This window comes from Salmo salar, chromosome ssa07 (genome assembly GCF_905237065.1).
Source record: "Salmo salar chromosome ssa07, Ssal_v3.1, whole genome shotgun sequence".
NCBI classification, from domain to species: Eukaryota; Metazoa; Chordata; class Actinopteri; order Salmoniformes; family Salmonidae; genus Salmo; species Salmo salar.
In genome coordinates this window covers 25679890-25699692 of record NC_059448.1, presented here as the reverse complement: position 1 = coordinate 25699692, position 19803 = coordinate 25679890, and the positions used below count along the sequence as shown (strand labels likewise).

At 41.5% G+C, this 19803-nt stretch overlaps 2 protein-coding genes across 2 annotated transcripts; both read right to left on the bottom strand.

The window, feature by feature from the left end:
* Positions 1 to 383: 383 nt before the first annotated feature.
* LOC106609015 (uncharacterized) lies at positions 384 to 7723 on the bottom strand. Its single transcript, XM_014207338.2, has 4 exons — positions 7491 to 7723; positions 4859 to 5188; positions 3772 to 4044; positions 384 to 1866 (listed from the first exon to the last, which is right to left on the bottom strand). The coding sequence occupies exons 1-4, from the start codon at positions 7528 to 7530 to the stop codon at positions 1730 to 1732; spliced, it is 780 nt and encodes a 259-aa protein (XP_014062813.1). The 5' UTR covers positions 7531 to 7723; the 3' UTR covers positions 384 to 1729.
* Positions 7724 to 7812: 89 nt separating this feature from the next.
* LOC106609014 (vang-like protein 2) lies at positions 7813 to 19568 on the bottom strand. The gene is made up of 8 exons (XM_014207337.2): positions 18843 to 19568; positions 13346 to 13607; positions 13007 to 13130; positions 12178 to 12785; positions 11113 to 11249; positions 10785 to 10920; positions 10017 to 10263; positions 7813 to 9553 (listed from the first exon to the last, which is right to left on the bottom strand). The coding sequence occupies exons 2-8, from the start codon at positions 13414 to 13416 to the stop codon at positions 9293 to 9295; spliced, it is 1584 nt and encodes a 527-aa protein (XP_014062812.1). The 5' UTR covers positions 13417 to 13607; positions 18843 to 19568; the 3' UTR covers positions 7813 to 9292.
* Between the last annotated feature and the right edge of the window lie 235 nt (positions 19569 to 19803).

Below are 19803 nucleotides of genomic sequence, written 5' to 3'. Positions count from 1 at the left end.
AATCCTTCATGTGATATTTTGAATACATTCGCCAAAATTTCCACAAACCTGTTTTTTCTTTGTCATTATGGGGTACTGTCTTTAGATTGATGAGGATTATAGAATAAGGCTGTAATGTAACAAAATGTGGAAAATGCTAAGGGGTCTGAATATTTCCTGAATGCACTGTACATGCGACAACGAGCCAGTAAGATCTTGCAAGCTCGTGCTTTGCTCACCTTCTTGCTTTTTCTGCCCACTATGCTTAATTTGCTCCCACTGTAAAATGCACAGATTAACTATCTTGGGTTAGTTATAAATATATTTAGTAGAGAGGCTGGTGTAAGCAAGACTATATTGGAATGGCAGCAATCCTAATACTTTAATTGTTGATTACCAAAAAATATAAATAATAATTAAGCTTTATTTGAACAGGGAGTCATGCTAAGACCAAGGTCTATTTTAAAGATGAACCCTGTATACACATTAATATACAGTTCATAAGCACATCAATATACATAGTGCACACATCAAAATACAAAAATAAACACAGTCATAGAAAACAAATACATTCTTCAGTAAAAAGGTCCTCAATCAGCCTTTTGAATTGCCCTAGAGGCCCCAATTCATCCAACTTTAGAGAGCCTTGGAGATCTTTCCACAAGTAAAATTCAAGATAACTAAAATCAGATTTACCTAACTCATTGGAGATCGAAGGGATCTCCAAAGTTAGCCATCCTCGAGACCGGGTCTGGTATCTCATACATCTGTAAGTTAACAATGAAGTACAGTAAGTACGGCGGAAGTTTATACAGGAGGTATTTATAAGCAAAAAGAGTGCAATGCATTGATCTACAAAACATCAAAGAGGGCCAGCATACTTTCTGATACAGAATGCAGTGATGCATATTGAATCTATCGCCTGTAATTACGCGTGATTATGATACCAGGGTTGGGGAGTAACCTGTAATCTGATTACAAACTAGGGTTGGGGAGTAACCTGTAATCTGATTACAAAAAAATGGTAACTGAAACCATTTAGTTTCCACCAAAAATACTGTAATCAGATTACAGATACTTAAAAAAAAAAAAAAGATTACTTATTGGATTACTTTTAAATTCAGAAATGATGTTTGCAAAGGCTTTCTGCAAAGCAATGAAGGACAAAATTAAGCTCCAAAAGAGCCTGGTCAACTGTTGGGGCAATAGCGTACTACACAACAGTGTCATCTGCATACAGGTGTATGTAAAAAAAAAAGCTAATAAACCAACATTGTTTATACAGACAGTAAAAAGTACAGGACCTAAAATCGACTCTGGGGGAGTAGATAAAGTGCCTCATTGCCAAAATCCCGAAGTATTCCTTCAATACCAAGTTTGCTGCTGAGATGGTGCTATGACCCGGCCAGACTGGTGAACACTTGCATCTCATAGCTTGGAATGCATCTCGTAGCTTGGAAGGATCTTAGCTGACAGTTGATTAATGATTCTATCATTTTTGCTAGGCAAGACCATTTCGAGTTAGGGTGATCATTGTTTAGGTCGGAGGGGTCACCACCTTTGTGGAGAGGGAGAACATGGACTGCCTGGGGATAGCACCCAAGATAATTGGCAGTTAACAAACCTGTGTCAATTACTCCGCAATCAGGGGAGCGGAAAGCTGCAGCAAGAAAGGATCAAACAAATCAGCTGCAGCGGATTTTTTTTAACATCAATTTTAAGCAAGGCATCATGCACATGAAAACAAAGTTTACAAAGTTGATACGGGGAACATTTTTAACTCAATTCTAAAACAAGTATATGTTAAAACACATCCGAACACAATTCCTAAGAGCAACATTACAAAAACAATTCCAGGGAAGCGGGTCTCTCCCACCACGTCGGGCTCTGAGGAGACAGGGAGAGAACAGAAATACAGTCAGGTCCAAAAATATTTGGAAAGTGACAATTTTGTTGTTGTAAAGTTGTCAAAAGATTAATGTTTGGTCCCATATTCCTAGCACGCAATGACTACATCAAGCTTTTTCAGAGTAAACTTAAACGACTTAAATCGGATATAAAATATGTAGAAAAGATAATGGGGCAAAATATTTTTCAATAATAATCTTTGAGAACTAACAATCACCAAAATAAAACAATTCTGAAATCTGAAATTCCAAAAATGTCATGGCATGGGGCACCCATTGATTTTGTTATAATGTTTAAGTCACTCAGATAGCATTAGAACAAGGCGTAAGCCATGGCAAAATGTGTATAATTGCAGGAAATTAGCTATAAAATGGAAAGCTTTTGTATATGCGGCCATGAGGAGAGCCTCTAAAACTGTGCAATTGACCATCCCTGTCACGTCCTGACCAGTAAATTGTTATTGTAGTTTGGTCAGGACGTGGCAGAGGGTATTTGTTGTACATGTTTTTGGTTATGTGTTTATATAGAAGGTTATTTTGTGTAGACTGTTTCTGGGTTTAGTGGTGTATCTATGTAGAAAGGGTATTTGATTTAAGTGGTTCGGGGTTTATTAGATATGTATTTATGTAAGATGGGGTGTTTGATTTAGGTGTTCCGGGTTGTTGGGTATGTTCTTGTATTGTATTTCTTTGGGGCTGGTCTAGTGTTGTATTTCTGTGTTGGCCTGGTGTGGCTCTCAATCAGGAACAGCTGTACATCGTTGTTGCTGATTGAGAGTCACACTTAGGTCGCCTGTTTTCACCTGTTAGTTTGTGGGAGATTGTTCTTGTTTAGCTGTTTGCCTGACAAGACTGTCCAGTTCGTTTGTGTTTTGTATATGTTTATTGTGTTTTCCTTCTTCACCAAATAAAAAGAAGATGAGTATATATTTTCCCGCTGCGTCTTGGTCTTTACCCTACGACACCCGTGACACACCCACTACTTTTTTTACAATAAAAGTCTCCAAAATGATACAATACATTATTTACCATTCATTTCTATTGGGCACAAAATAATCTGAAACAACCAAAACAAACTACAAGTTTGTAGAGTCACAAGCATGATGAAGTCATTGCGTGCTAGGAATAAGAGACCAAATACTAAACTTTCGACTACTTTAATACACATATGTGAATTTGTTCAAATACCTTGAGTTCCCTGAAATGGGGGGACTATGTACAAAAAGTTTTGCAATTCCTAAACAGTACACCTCAAATTAAAGCTGACAGTCTGCACTTTAAACTCAAATCTTTAAGCAACAGCTGTCAGAGCAGCTCACAGATCACTGCACCTGTACATAGCCCATCTATAAATAGCCCAAACAACTACCCCTTCCCCTACTGTATTTATTTATTTATTTTGCTCATTTGCACCCCAGTATTTCTACTTTGCACACTCATCTACTGTCAAATCTACCATTCCATTGTTTTAATTGCTATATTGTATTTACTTTGCCACCATGGCCTATTTATTGCCTTTACCTCCCTTATCTCACCTCATTTGCTCACATTGTATATAGACTTATTTTTCTACTGTATTATTGACTGTATGTTTGTTTTACTCCATGTGTAACTCTGTGTTGTTATATGTGTCGAACTGCTATGCTTTATCTTGGCCAGGTCGCAGTTGTAAATGAGAACTTGTTCTCAACTTGCCTACCTGGTTAAATAAAGGTGAAATTAAAAATAAATTAAAAAATCTAAAGTGCTAGAGTACAGAGCCAAAACAACCAAAAATGTGCCATTGTCCAAATACTTTGGGACCTCACTGTAAGACAAACACTGTTCACAAACACAACAGCAAGCTTGACCAGTGTAAGAACTCCCTGCCCATACCATACCCTACCTTGGCATCTCTCCGTCACAACCCGGAAGGCTTTAGAGAGCCCATTGCTGGAAGTACAGTTGAAGGTGGCATTTCTGTTGGGGCTGTAAGACGTCCAGACGACAGAGACGTTGGTGTTGGAATTCCCCCTCCAGAAGGCATCCTCAAACGCAGCCTCTGGTTCCCAGGAGAGGTTGGTGTCCTTCACTGAAGAGGAGCACTGAAGAGCCATCACACAATGGCTGTCCTTCAACATGCTGAAGACCTTACGCACGCTGGGCTTGCTGAGATGCTCTGGACATTTGAACAGAAATAAAGGAAGCTCTCGTGAATAGAAAACACATTTTCCAGAAACAAAACTGGGAATACAATATGAATACAGTAGAGTTGTTCCACCAAATGAGTACCTTTTGCATCCCTTTGATATTTTAATTAGAAATTGTGCACAAATATTCCGTTTTAAAAGCCTGTTAGGAATAGGACCTCATAGAAAATGCAATAAATCTGTGAGAAAGTGCCAAAATTCTGCATTTTGACATGTCCCTCTGTGCACCCTCTGTGACTTCTAGATAGATTTCAACATAATTAACCCCAACCCCAAAAGTGTTCACCATCATTGTAAAGCCCTAGTTATTTTGTTGCTTTAACAAATTAATTTCGGAAGATTATTATTTATTTCATATGATTAGTGATTCATCTTATCACATGAAGCGTCTGTCCCTCATGTTAAGGTCAACCCTGTTACGTGAACTGAACTCTCATTTTAATATTGTGAAACTATTCATATTTTTTCAAAAGAAACTTTGAACATCTAATATTGAAATCATAATGTAAAAGCAGGCGAGCTGGTTCTACTCTTTTTGGCCTTTTTCTGGTGTTTTGTGGTGGAAAACTGAGTGGGTCGAGCATAACACGTATACCCTGTTACCCATAGATAGACAGGCTAGAAATGTTTATCAATACATTTTTGGGGGGTGAAGCTTGCATTCAATTGCCATTTTGGGACCCTTGGGTTCTGGGCTCACTTGCGCCCCTACAGGCAAATCTTATCGAAATCCTACAGAGTGCACCTTTAATACGGGTACATTGTTTTGATTGAGAGCCTTACCTGTCACAGTGAGCTTGAGTTTTCGGCTCTGCTGCTCTCCCTTAATGTCTTTAAGGAGAACAGAGTAAACCAGTGCATCCCCTATCCTCACATCTCTTATCTCTAAGTCCCCGGACGAGATGTTGAGTCTTAGACGACCCTGAAACTGCCAGAAACGGTCTGTTTTGAGAGTGTATGTTTCGAGAGTGTATGTTTCTTTCCTGTACGTTGCAATCCAGGTGTTGTTGCTGAATATAGACCACTCTATCTTGCTCAAGATCCAGGATAAGTTAGCTCCAGAAGACAAGGTGACAGAATCTCCCAGGTAACCAGTGGTATCTCCCATCACCACTGAAACACAATGGAATGGAATGATTGTCCTGATGGTGGTGGTATCATGTATAGTATTATACACAGAATTAGATAGAACAGAATTCAAATATGTATCCTTATGGTAATAACAGAGATCATCATCAGTATCATCATCAATTGCTTCAATATTCTGAGAGTATAAACATAAATTATTATTCAGTTGAAATAAATAACTGGTTTTGTGATAACTGCCATTTTAATGAGATAGTATATAATTTAGGACAATTTAGAATTTGCTTTCTGTTTCTGTTTTCTGTTTCGGTCATGGGTCAAGACGTAGGAAATACGTATCAATGGAGGTGTGACATCTTAACCTTAAACCAATTGTATCAAAAGTGGTCAAATTAGCCTAAACTACTTCATACTAGATGTGATATGGACTGATGAAAGGTTACGTATACCTTGATCTTCGGTACACCATTAGAGTTCAAAAAGCAAATCGATAAAGGTGACATCATAGCAAGTGCCTTTATCAGGGTTTAAGGTCAGTCCCATTTTATTCAGATGATTTCATTCAAGAATGGAAAATGTACATACAGCTGAAGTTAGAAGTTTACATACACCTTAGCCAAATACATTTAAACTCAGTTTTTCACAATTTCTGACATTTAATCCTAGTAAAAATTCCCTGTCTTAGGTCAGTTAGGATCACCACTTTATTTTAAGAACGTGAAATGTCAGAATAATAGTAGAGAGAATTATTTATTTCAGCTTTTATTTCTTTCATCACATTCCCAGTGGATCAGAAGTTTACATACACTCAATTAGTAATTGGTAGCATTGCCTTTATATTGTTTAACTTGGGTCAAACGTTTCAGGTAGCCTTCCACAAGATTCCCACAATAAGTTGGGTGAATTTTGGCCCATTCCTCCTGACAGAGCTGGTGTAACTGAGTCAGGTTTGTAGGCCTCCTTCCTCGCACACGCTTTTTCAGTTCTGCCCACAAATGTTCAATAGGATTGAGGTCAGGGCTTTGTGATGGCCACTCCAATACTTTGACTTTGTTGTCCTTAGGCCATTTTGCCACAACTTTGGAAGTATGCTTGGGGTCATTGTCCATTTGGAAGACCCATTTGCGACCAAGCTTTAACTTCCTGACGATTGTCTTGAGATGTTACTTCAATATATCCACATCATTTTACTTCCTCATGATGCCATCTATTTTGTGAAATGCACCAGTCCCTCCTGCAGCAAAGCACCCCCACAACATGATTCTGCCACCCCCGTGCTTCATGGTTGGGATGGTGTTCTTCAGCATGCAAGCCTCCCCCTTTTCCCTCCAAACATAACGATGGTCATTATGGTCAAACAGTTCTACTTTTGTTTCATCAGACCAGAGGAAATGTTGTCAAAAAGTATGATCTTTGTCCCAATGTGCAGTTGCAAACCGTCATCTGGCTTTTTTATGGCGGTTTTGGAGCGGGCCTTTCAGGTTATGTCGATATAGGACTCGTTTTACTGTGGATATAGATACTTTTGTACCCGTTTCCTCCAGCATCTTCACAAGGTCCTTTGCTGTTGTTCTGGGATTGACTTGCACTTTTTGCACCAAAGTGCATTCATCTCTAGGAGACAGAACACGTCTCCTTCCTGAGCGTTATGACGGAAGCGTGGTCACATGGCGTTTATACTTGAGTACTATTGTTTGTATAGATGAACGTGGTACCTTAAGGCCTTTGGAAATTGCTGCCAAGGATGAGGTCTACAATTGTGGTCTACCATTGTTTTCTGAGGCCTTGGCTGATTTCTTTAGATTTTCCCATGATGTCAAGCAAAGAGGCACTGACTCAAATGATGTCAATTAGTCTATCAGAAGCTTCTAAAGCCATGACATCATTTTCTGGAATTTTCCAAGCTGTTGAAAGGCACAGTCAACTTAGTGTAAGTAAACTTCTGACCCACTGAAATTGTGATACAGTGAATTATAAGTGAAATAATCTGTCTGTAAACAATTGTTGGAAAAATGTTGTGTCATGCACAAAGTAGATGTCCTAACCGACTTGCCAACACTATAGTTTGATAACAAGAAATTTGTGGAGAAGTTGAAAAACGAGTTTTAATGACTCCAAGTGTATGTAAACTTCCGACTTCAACTATACATGTTTAAAGAGGACTTCCTTTAAATTCTTGTAATGTAATTTCAATTGACTTACTTGATTGAAATAGAATTGACCTCAACCCTGCCCCTCTCGTCACTCATTACTTCAAAGTATTAACAATGACAGACTTTTAGAGAGACCCTCAACGCAATCAAGCAAAATGTAAAGGTAAGCAGCTTACCTGGTATGATTGTAAGAAGAGCGAGAACTACACATGCCATATTGAAATGGGAACTTCAAAATGGATACTGTTCCCCTTTCTAGTGACAAGTTTGAAGCATAGGCCAAACCCTCTGTCGTTTGTGGTTAGACTTCCGCTTTAACGTACGTGTCAAAAAACAGTTTGTCAAAGTCACAAGTATAAAAGGTTATTGCACACTATTCCTTTGAGAGAATTGTACATTCAGCATGAATTCTCTGACAAACCTATTAATCTACAGTATAAATTGTCATTCCAATGTTACTATAAATGAAAATATGAGACAGAGACAGAGAGACAGGGGTGGGGTGGGACACACAGCATCATATCACGAGAGATCATTTATTTAAAAGGCCGTAACAATTTAGTCCTAGAATTATGAAATATGAAAAACATTCACATCATTAACTGCAATCTACAAATATATTTACAACATGAAGTGATGCTAAAAAATAAACTAAAATGCAGTTCTTATGTAGAAAAGAAAATAATAAACAGCTGCCATTGTCTCAAACATATGGTACACATATAAAAAGATAAAACCATTTATATACAACATAGGAGACAGACTACAGCAGCTCTAAGCTGCCAAAGAGCACAAGAACCGTTGTTTGTGCTGGACCCATAAGGACTGTTACTGATGTTCACCTCAGAGCCTTGAATCGAACAAATCATATCTTAAACCGCACACTCAAGCACAGGTTAATAAAAACAAATGTGTTGGTTTGTGTGTTTAGGCATGGTCAAATGTTCAGAACAGTACAGCGGTCATGTTGTACACAATGACTATGGCTGTGTTCCAATTGTCTCTCTTTCTTCCAAAAAATTAGTTCTTCACTGACTTGATGACTGGTATAAGAAATATGGTGGAAACTCCCACTAGCCCTGGCCTCCACCAAGGCAATGGTTTTGTTGGGAAGTAGTAAATGAGTGCACACTTCAGGAGAAATTAGATATTATTGGGATTCAGCCCTATATCTGATATGGACTTTTATTTGGCATGAAAAACAAAAATAACCTCTCATATCATGACAATAGGTTCAGTCTGTTTTTTGTATCTGTTCCTTCTTCTTCATTATAAAACCAACACTGGAATACACATTAAAAGTCCCCAACATAACATCCATTAATTAACGTCACAAAAAATCTCCCAAACATTTTATTTCTTATGAAAATCAGCTGGTCAGTGTGTCAACTAAACATTCATCAGCTGTCCCTACAACAACCCACTTCCTTTGGACCAGTAATCAGATTTTGTCCAATGAAAATGGTTCCACTGTCAGGAAGCAGTCAATTTATTTGTTGATTCAGTGATTCCAATCACCTGATTGGTTGACGTCGTAGCTAATTTGCAACTTTTGCAAGCACATAACTTTTCTAGTTCTTTTTTAAATTTTTTATCAAGTCTTCCTATTCACATTTATCTTTAATCTTTTAGCAGTTCATTGGTTAGTAATGTAGTAATGTCAACTTCAAATAATGCGGTCCAGTTATTGTCAAGGAATGAGAAACATACAGGTCCCAATGACTAATACAGTAACACACACAAATACATTCACACACAGTTAATAAAACAGAATAGCCACAGAGGTCTCTCCTCCAGCCCTTGGTAGCAGACGCCACATTTCCACTGCTTTGTGTGAAAAAAAAGACAAATAGCCGTCTTCTCTCCCTTTAACACACAGAGGTCAACACTGAGAGAGATGGGCTTTGAGGAAAGTTGAAGCATAGGTTCTCTCTTTCATCTCCTCTTCCCCCCTCTTTATCACCTACTTTCTCTCCCTCTACACAGAGGTCTCCGACTGCAGCCTCATGACAAACTTGTGGCTCTTGGGGTCGATAAACTCCTCCCCCAGGTGGAGGAAGGGGAGGGGCGTCACCGTGACAACCAGGGAGAAGTCGAGACGTCGCAGGGAGAAGACCAGACTCTGACTCAGGGCTGATGTCACCGGCTCCTCGCTCACTAGGGTCCACTGGCGACCCATACCGTTCTCCCGCTGGTACTGCAGCGTGGGGCCTGGTGAAAGGTAGCGCTCCAGGAAGGCCTGAGAGAAACACACAGAGAAGCAGATAGACAGCCAGCCAGGGTGGGACGTTAGTTGGGCAACCGCTAGGAGTTAGTGTTTGTGGTGAGCACTTTCTCTCAGTGGAATGTAAAGTAGGCTAGATATTATTAATCAGGGGAATCATGCTTATTTCAATCCCTTTACGGTCAAGAATAGTGTCTTATATGGGCTGTTATTTGGGGTATACGGGTCCTATTTAAGGGCGTAGTGGTCATATGTAAAGGGTATAGGTGTCACATCAAGAGTGTATGAATCACATCTTACTGTCTGATGGGCATCTTAGGGGTCATGTGAGGGTGTAGGGGTCATGTTGTGAGTGTATGGGGTCATGTTGTGAGGGCGTAGGGGTCATGTTGTGAGTGTATATGGGGTCATGTTGTGAGGGTGTAGGGGTCACGTTGTGAGGGCATAGTGATCATGTTGTGAGGGCATAGTGGCTCACCTTGGGTGTCATGTTGTGCGTGATACAGAACTGCAGGTGGTTGATAATGCTCTCCATGCTGTGATAGGGCTGCTGGCGCGTGGTCCTCAGGTACTTCTGCATGGCCCGGGCCATGGGGGCAAAGATGGCCTGAGCTGCCTCCCGGGGGTCCATCACCTCACGGGGGTGTTTGGGGGACGACGCGGCTGGCTCGTCGTCCTGGAGACGCTTAATGTGGGTGAAGGCTTCCTCTACCGCCACCACCAGCCTGGGAGGAGGAAAGGGCACGCGTTATGAGTACGCAGGTGTTGTTTCAGGCTAGCATTTGTATTGCAAGCGCTAAACCGAGAGGAGCTAAAATAATGTCAGCATTATTGAAATAGCATGGGCAACCGAGAAAAACAAATTGGTACCATTTAAGGCCAAGTGGCAAACAATAATGCAGGAAATAGGGATGGGGATATGAGCAGGCAGTTCTGGGCGGATGAGATGTAGTCATTGTTCGTATGTATATGTTTGTTTTTGTAATGTAAAAAAAAAAGAAAGAAAAGGAAAAATAAAAAAAGATTTAAATAGATTGTTATTTATTTACTTTGTTTTTAGAATGGCAGTCTTTCTATACCTGGGGTTTGAAAAATCTGTGATGTTCCCTTGATTAGTTTTGAACTGTTTAATTCACCAAATGAAGAAAAAAAATCACTTTTCATAAAAGCAGTTTTTCTACAACAAATGGATTGAAATGTTCTTTCTTTGACAATCTACCCAGCCCAGTGTGTCTCCCCTCCTCACCTGGCCTTGCGCTTGCGGACCCTGCGGTCCATCTCTGCCTCCTCGTAGTAATACTCGTTGTGGGAGTTGTCTCTCCTGCGGGCGGCTGCAGCGATCATCGCTCTGGACTGACCCGTAGAGTTATTAGTGTTGTTCTCTGGAAGAAAAATCACAATAAAGAAAAATGATCAACAAACATGTAATGTTACAATTTCTTTGCAAAAAAAAGAAATATCGCTATGGGTTGAGAGAACACATAGAAGACAGAGGTGGAAGAGTTGAGAAAAATAACTGAGGGAAAAGAGGGGCGAGATGATGAGAGACGGAGGGGATAGCGTTCGAGACTTACCTTCACCCAGAGTGTAGACTTTGAAGCCAGAACTCTTCTTAGAGAGGATGGACTTGGGCAGGTTGAGGAGGGCAGGGTTGTAGACTGGGAAATCACTGTAGTACTGGTCCAGCACCCACACTGCTGCCCTCTGAATACTGGAGAACCACAAGGGAGGGACGAACCCTTATTAATCTATGTCATTACTATGGAAAATGTCCTAATCATCATCAGTAGCAGCATCATCATTATCCCTTTGGCAACATCTTAAATCTGGCGATGTGCCCTTGAGCAAGGCACTTAACCCTAATTTGCTCCAGGGGCACTGTACTAATACATTTTTGGGCCAAACATCAGACAAGTGCTTTACCTTCAAAAGTTGCACCTCTAGCACACCCTACAGGACCGAGGTAGTCCTGCAGCTATTTTAGATGATCAGCTGGGTGGGGTATAGTTGCACCCCAGGCCTCGCTGCTTCAAACACACTAAGGTGGGAACCAGATGACTAGTGGAGCAGACACAACCGCACCCATTTGATCATACACATGACTGCTTTCCAAATAGCCTGGTGCAACCAAAACATTTTCAGGGGGCACACACAAAAAATAAAAACAGTGCGTGTGTGTATCGTTCGTATTATTATTATTATTATTATTATTGTTATTATATGTTTTGCTGTATATCTTTGTATTTTACATTTGGGTTAGTGTCCTTGTCTATCAGTGTTGTGTTACTTGTCATGTTTTGTGTCTTGTGTGGATCCCAGGAAGAGTAGCTGCTGCCTCTGCAAAAGCTAATAGGGATTCAAACAAAGAAATTAAGAGATCTGTATGCAAATAGCCCAAACAAACTGACTGATGAGGTAATGCAGGTTTCGGTTAATCTCCGACTGACAGATTCGCAGGCCAACCACAATGTTATAATAACAGTCTCTGAAACCAGAGTACTAGGTTACTAAAAATCAAACAAACACCTTAACAACTTTTACACAGAACCCCACACAATAGAAACCCACTCCCCAATCTCTATTTAAAACAGCATTTAAACTACAAACATAAAACACAACCACACGTCTCCAAGACCCACCTGAGATGTCCCACGTTGTAGAAGCGACTTTCCCCGTCAGTGGTGCGCACCACCTTGAGGCAGAAGGCAGGCTGCAGATGTCTGACCTCCAGCAGCACTAAGGCCAGGTACTGGATGAAAAGCAGCGCGTCCACCAACGACGCCGCATACCCCACGATACCCCTGTAGTCCCTCTCCCGGGGCTCCAGCACGCGCACGCCATAGAACAGCCAGTAGGACGCCACGAACAGGAAGACGAGCGCCAGCAGCAGGCAGCGGAAGACGTAGAAGCGGGGCAGGGTAGCGCGCGGCGGGCGCAGGAACAGAGCCCAGGTGGAGATGAGGAGGACCAGGAGCTTAAAGGCCAGGGAGACGTAGAGACCCTCGCAGGGCGTGCCGCAGGGCTCCAGGGCCTCTCGCCACAGCAGCTGCGGCAGAGCCAGGAAAGCCAGGGGGGTGACCAGGGCGAAGAGGCCAAGGACGGCGCCCAATCCTGGGCCCAAGAAACGCCGGCATTCCAGCGGGGAGGACTCCTCGAGTTCCTTGGAGACGCGCGTCAGGTCCTCGTTAGAGACGCTGTGTTCTGACGTGCCAGTCTGCACGGTGGTCGTCTCACCCCAGTTATCATCCTGGAGTAGGGAGAGGGAGGGAGAGATTTCTTTGAGCATATGTTGGGAGGTGTGATAGGGAAGAGGCAATATTACCTGAACAAATGGGAGAGGACAAAAAGGATGAGTGATAAGAGACAGATTAGACAGAGAGAAACTAAAGCCAAGTATTGACCCCCCAGTCAAAGATCAGAGTGTGGAAGTGAGGGGAGATGTACTGTAGGAAAGAAGTGAACTCTGACCCGATCGTCTCCGCGGGTGGACTCGGTGTCCAGCAGAGGCTCTCCAGGGGCATGGATGGTGACTGACTTGTCTCCACGACTACTGCCGTCTCTGCTCTTGGAGCGGTGCCTGTCCCGCCTATCCCTGAACATCACACACAGAGACATAAACAAAAGGGTTAACCGTAATTGTCATGGTTTCTATTTTTGGGCGAGGTTAACCAAACCAGATCAACAAAGTTATACACAGCTTCCCTGACGTAGGATATGCATGTTTACACAAGCGAGAGTGTAGTAACAAGAGAGTGAGTGTGAGTAAATGCACAGTATAAGTATCTATGTCGTACACGTGTTACCCACCTGTGCTTCCTAGAGTTGCGGGAGTGCGAGGACTTGTAGGAGTAGCCCGAGTACTGCGACTCGTTGTCCATGTCAGAGGCCGGTGGGCGGGGTTTGCCCCTGTGGGCCCCTCCTCCCCCCGTGCCGTGCTGCCCGGCTCCGCCCAGCTGACTCTTGCGGTGGCTGATGGACTTGGATGAGAGGGCCAGTGGCAGGCGGAGGAGCTCAACCTTACTCCTGAAGGAATCTATCTTGGAGGCTGGAGGAGAGGGGGGGGACAGACCTGACGGAGGGGGGAGAGGGGGAGGGAGAGAGGTGGTGGGCGAATGAGGAGATGTTAATCTTAATGTGTTATTAACATGTCCGTCAAACTATTACCATGTAATTAGTCCTATTAGACAGACAAGCGGTCACAACAGGACTAAAGGGCAGGTTGTGGAAAAAACAAGCGCTCAAAGGGATTGCTTTTATATATATATATATATATGACTCTCTAAATAGGACTCAAAACAGCAATGTTGGAAAAAACTCAATTTTTATTTGCTTGCATTGCCTAGTCACTCTGTCTGGGATATGAAGGAACTCAGTTTGCTTTCATTTGATAAATGAGGATTATTTCACAGCCCATTTTAGGTTGCTCTCACAAGACACAAACACATTAAAAAGGAAGGATTTTCCATAATTGGGAGATGGGTAATAGCAGCTGAAGTAGCCTCACAATGAAGTTGTGGTATAACTTCAGAGGTTATTAACCTCGATTATACTCTCCTGGGGTACAAACCCAATTTCACTCCTCATACGTAAGTTCAGATGGAAAATACACACCATTTAACAGCAACAAAATGTGTTTCACCAAGTTGACAGGAGCTTGCTACTGCCTTTTCATAATCCCGATTGTGCACGCACGCACTAGGCACGCACGCACGCACACACTCGCACATTGCATTCCCTGCCATCCCCTGTGGTCTCCAGGGCAACAGAGCTTGGCTATTACTATGGGGATGAATAAGAGGCGATGGGTGAGAGGGGATTCGGGGGTGTTACCATGGTGGCCTGACCAACGCCCCACCTTCTATCCCACTTGGTCTAAAAAGATATTCTGGTTCTGAACTACTCCATCCTGATTTTGCCAATATGTGTTTACATCAGGTAATATGTTGCAAAGATCCTAATGCAATTTCAGCTGGACTAGCACTGCTTGGTCCTATGAGAGAGGCATTGATTCTTAATGTGATAATGTGTAGTGAATGAATAACTATTTCTGTCGCACTCCCTCTTCACTCGCTCCAATTCACTCCTCAACCCTTTTTGGGCCCTCACAATGGGTTTCATGTGAGAATAAGACAGGAGCTTCCTGGTTAAGACACACACACACTCTATTCATACAAATGCCAATGACATTAGCTAGAATTCTACACATGGTTTTTAGAGGCCGAGAAGGCTAAACCATTTAAATAACGATGACAACAAAATGAGGACGTTTGCAGAAACACCTACTCTGACATATCAACTGTTTGCCCAGGTGCCTTAACAATGAATGAAATAGCGGATTAAGAATGAACAGTCTAGAAATCGACAGAATCCCACGTAAAAAAAAAAAAATATGGCCATTTAACATTTACTGGGGAATAAGGCCTCTTTTGAGAGAACCTGAGTAGCTCACGGGAAGTAAAGGTCTCACCAAATTCATCAGGACAGCTATATAGAAAACAGGAGAGGTAATGATGTCAAGCAGTTAACTACTTTTTGGTTATTAACCGTGTTAGAGAGAGTAAGCTAATAGCAATGTAAGCTATCCTCCTTTAAACTGAAGTTAAAACAGTCTGTGCTAGCCGCAATCCTTGGGACGTCCCTACGCCATTGAAGTTGACATTTAAATTGGTTAAGATAAGGATTATGGTTACGGACGTCCCAAGTATTCTGTATAGCACTGGCAAGGATCATCGTCGCTGATGAAAACCCAAGGCATTTTTAACTCAAATACTTCTAATAAGTTGAACTCAAAGTCAATGAAAAGTCATTCTTACTTAAAATGTTTGTGGTACTGACTCAAAACTCAATGAGAAGTCACATCAACTCTATTTGTTTAAGTTACTATAACAAATCATTTTTACCCCCAGCATGCTCTACTGCAGGTAGATTTTTTGGAACTGTTTATAATACGTGTTTTTGCATGTACATTGGGTGATTCATTGATTAATTGTATGCTACACAAAGATAAGTAAATGTTTCTAAACTAATCCAATCATTTATTTAGATTTTTAGCACCACTTACTGAAATGGTCGTTCCAGTTTAAATGGCTTTGGTATTCTCCTCACACTGTTCCTAACGCTGGCAGACATTATGAATGCAGGTTGCAGGTGAACAAAAATGTAAATTGTTGGAAATCCTAACTCTGGCTGGATTCCAATAGGAATTACACATCACTTTGCAAGTCCACATATTGCAACTTGCAGATAAGGTTGCAAAATGTGGGTACATTTTCAAAGGTTTTCCAGAAATCTGGGAATTTTGGTTAAATTACAGGAATTATGCAACCCTACTTGCAGGGCTGATGTGGCCTGTAAACCATGAGTTTCAGGCCACTGTATTAGGGTAAAGCTAGGCTTCAAAATAAGGCCGTACGAGATATGTAATGTATTGTCATAAAGAGTTTAATTATAAAGATAACATTCCCCTAGGAACTCACTTTGTGACGGGCACAGAACTGAAAATACATTCAACAACCATGTCTCTATCACTAACAAATCAGTTTAAGTAATGATTACTAAAAAAAATGTTAAGTAACTGTACTCAGATATATGAAGTGCAACGGGTTTCCTCAAAACTTGAGTAATGACATCACATTGGGGTTAACAGTGTGGGTTCAATCGGAGTTCACCCTCTGTACCGTAGATGTGGTAAGAAGTCATGCTAAGATGTCTTCCACTTTGTCAGCTCGGACTACTGTCTTTTGCCTCTGCACCGCTCCCCCACCATCCTCTCTCCCAAAAGCCAAACTGTCTTCTTTCTTGACTTTATTTTCTATGTGAATCACTGCTAAAAGTAGTTTGACTCCCTTCAGCTTGGTTTATTCAATGACTCATCCAACTCAGATTTGCAAAAGGCAAATAAGCCTTTTTGAAATCTGTCTTCCCTCTCTCACACAGTAATTACAGTAGCTGGCATTGTTTCCCAAGCAGCAGGGCACTATTGTGATTGATATGTGGAGGTGTGGTCATGAGTGTGTGTTGTAGCTTAGTGGGGATATTACATTACCTATTATTCTCCATTTCTTCTGTACCAGTTAACCCTAGACAACACCCATATATATATATATATATATATATAACTTGAAAATGTGGCCCTCTGCTTTGCTTAATATAAGACATTTGAAATTATTTATACTTTTGATACTTAAGTACATTTTAGCAATTAGATTTACTTTTGATACTTAAGTATATTTAAAACCAAATACTTTTACTCAAGTACTATTTTACTGGGTGACTTCCACATTTAAGTCATTTTCTATTAAGGAATCTTTACTTTTACTCAAGTATGACCATTGGGTACTTTTTCCACCACTCGAACCAGATTAGTTACAACTGGGGTTGGAGTGAAAACCTACAGAAGGGTAGCTCTCAAGGAACAGGGTTGGAGACCCCTGCTGTAGAGAATAAAACATATTCCAAAACATGCAGCATGTTTGCAACAAGGCACTTAAAATAATAAAGTAATACTGCCAAAAATGTGGCAAAGAAATTAACTCTTTGTCCTCACTACAAAGTGTTATGTTTGGGCAAATCCAACACAACACATCAATGAGTACCACTCTTCATATTTTCAAGCATGGTGATGGCTGCATCATGTTATGGGTATGGTTTGTCATCTGCAAGAGCTAGGGAGTTTTTTTTCCAGGATAAAAAGAAACGGAACACACCTAAGCACAAGCAAAATCCTAGAGGAAAACCTGGTTCAGTCTGCTTTCCAACAGACTCTCGGAGACAAATTCCCCTTTCAGCAGGACAATAACCTAAAACACATGGCCAAATATCCATTGGAGTTGCTTACCTAGACGACATTGAATGTTCCCGAGTGGCCCGTTTATAGTTTTGACTTAAATTGGCTTGAAAATGTATGGCAAAACTTTAAAATGGCTGTTTGGCAATGATCAACAACCAATTTCACAGAGCTTGAATAATTTTTTCAGAATGTACAAATGTTGCAAAATCCAGGTGCGGAAAGCTCTTAGAGACTTACCCAAAAATTCTCAACGCTGTAAAAGCTGCCAAATGTGATTCTAACATGTATTGACTCAGGGATTTGAATGCTTATGTAAATTAGATATTTAAATTTGCAATAAATTCAACAAACAAAAATTCACTTAGTCATTAGGTTTAGATGGGTGAGATAATTTTTTTTAATCAATTGTTGAATTCAGGCTGCATCACAACAAAATGTAGAGTAAGTGAAGGGGCGTGAATACTTCTGATGGCACTGTAAACCCCTAGTTTGTGGGACTAGTGTGTGTGGTAGAATAAATGTGTGTTCCTTTAATTCCATTGCAGTCCACTGCAACCATTTAACAGTAGGACTCTAATTTAGGCAACACACAAATGTTCTGGGTATTCCATCTGGAACCTCAAAAGGCACCTGCTATTTCATAATAGGCTGGAAAAGTTATAGTCCCTGGTGGCAGTGCTGTCGAAATGCCGGGGGCTCTCCTCCCTTCCACAGGCCTCGATGAAAGCCTCGGAGGCCCAGCAAGGCGCTAGAGCGTGGCGGCGCCTTAGCCCAGTGTAACTCAACTAATCGAGCCACAGGCTTCACGGGGCCTATTCATTACGAACCGGTCTCATTCCAACAATGAGACGCATGCAACTCAAACGCGCAGGTATGTTTTAAAAAAAGGGTCAGAATAGACTTTTTTCCGCAAAATATTATCAACGTTTGTCGGTGAAGGTGTTTGTGCGAGCCGACTTGAAACAACGTTATCCGTGCTGCTGCATGGGCGTGAGACGTTTATGTGGGTTGCCAATACAGATTTTTAGGGGATTTGGTTATAGTCTGGATGAAAAACCGTCAGCATGCTCACATTCATCAACATAAACTGCTATTAACCAGTTTTATAACTGTGCTATATTTGGCACACATGCGTAAAAGTGCAATTTGGGTGACAAGTGACATACTTCATGTTGTTGCCTAGAGACATGCAACTCAAACTCATTGGATTCAAATCGGAGTTTAATTTATCGGACTAAACTGCAAGTGGCTATCATCAAGCCGGAATGGTTTACAGATACTGCGCCAATGTCAACGGATGATGTTCTAATTACATTTTCTAATAACTTGACCAAATATCCTAACCATCAATGCCACCTATTCATCAATGATAAACAATCGAAGGACCTGACTGGGGAAATGAACGGTCCCAGAGTACTTTGAATAGAGGCTGTGAATGACAAACCTGACACGGAGAAAGGAATACTATTAATGAATAAAATAAAAATAAGACTCCAAGCAGTTCAGAAAGCTTACCTTTCTTTTCAAAATGTGATACCCAAATTGGTGAACGTGAATCGTAGCCTAAAAACCTCGACACAAAGAAAACCCTAAACAGTGATTCAAATCAGGCGACGGAGACGTATCCTAATTCAGTTTCTTTTCCAAATACACCATTCAGGAAGGAAAGGTTTGTAACTTGATTCCTCTTCAAATACAATATCATTTATTCAACTGAAAATCATCCAGGCTATACAAAAGCCATGAGCCGCATCCATTCTCGGTTTCTGCATCTGTTCTTTGCTGGAAGCCCCGCTGCGCGTGTGAATACAGTCATTCATCACCGAGAGGGGTGCGCGAAACAACGCTCCACCGAGACGCAATGCTTTTGTATCCCGTTAATAATCACAGAATACAATCCATAAAGAGAATCCAAGAATAGGCGTTATCGGGCAACTGATATAAATTCAAATTTGCAGTTCTTAGGAGCTCAAATTTCTTGCGCTCTTCTTGTTCTGTGGTCCCTTGTAACGACAGAACACGTCGCGTTTTGGAATATTCAGCCACAGTTTCTCGATTGGTTTCTGTTACCTCGTATGGAAACGGTTACCCAGTCAGTCTTTCTGGATAACTAAGATCCGGATTCGTCTTTCCTCCATTCAAAATGATCTTGCTCTTTGCTTTCCAACCCTAAAAATCAATGGCCTCCCTCCCCTCTCCAGAGTCCCCAACGGTGCTCCGCCTCCACCTCCCACTCTCTACTCCACCCGCTCCCCTCTCTACTCCGCCTCCACCTCCCACTCTCTACTCCACCCGCTCCCCTCTCTCTACTCCCCCTCTCTCTACTCCCCCCTGTTCATTCTGTTCCCAGACTCTCACCGCTACTTTCTCTCGTAGACCAAGGCAGGGCCATGGTGTAATCCTGCCCCGTTCACGTCTTTACGAAGGACGATGACAGAACAGCAGTTTGTCCCAGAACAGATCTACTACAAATGCG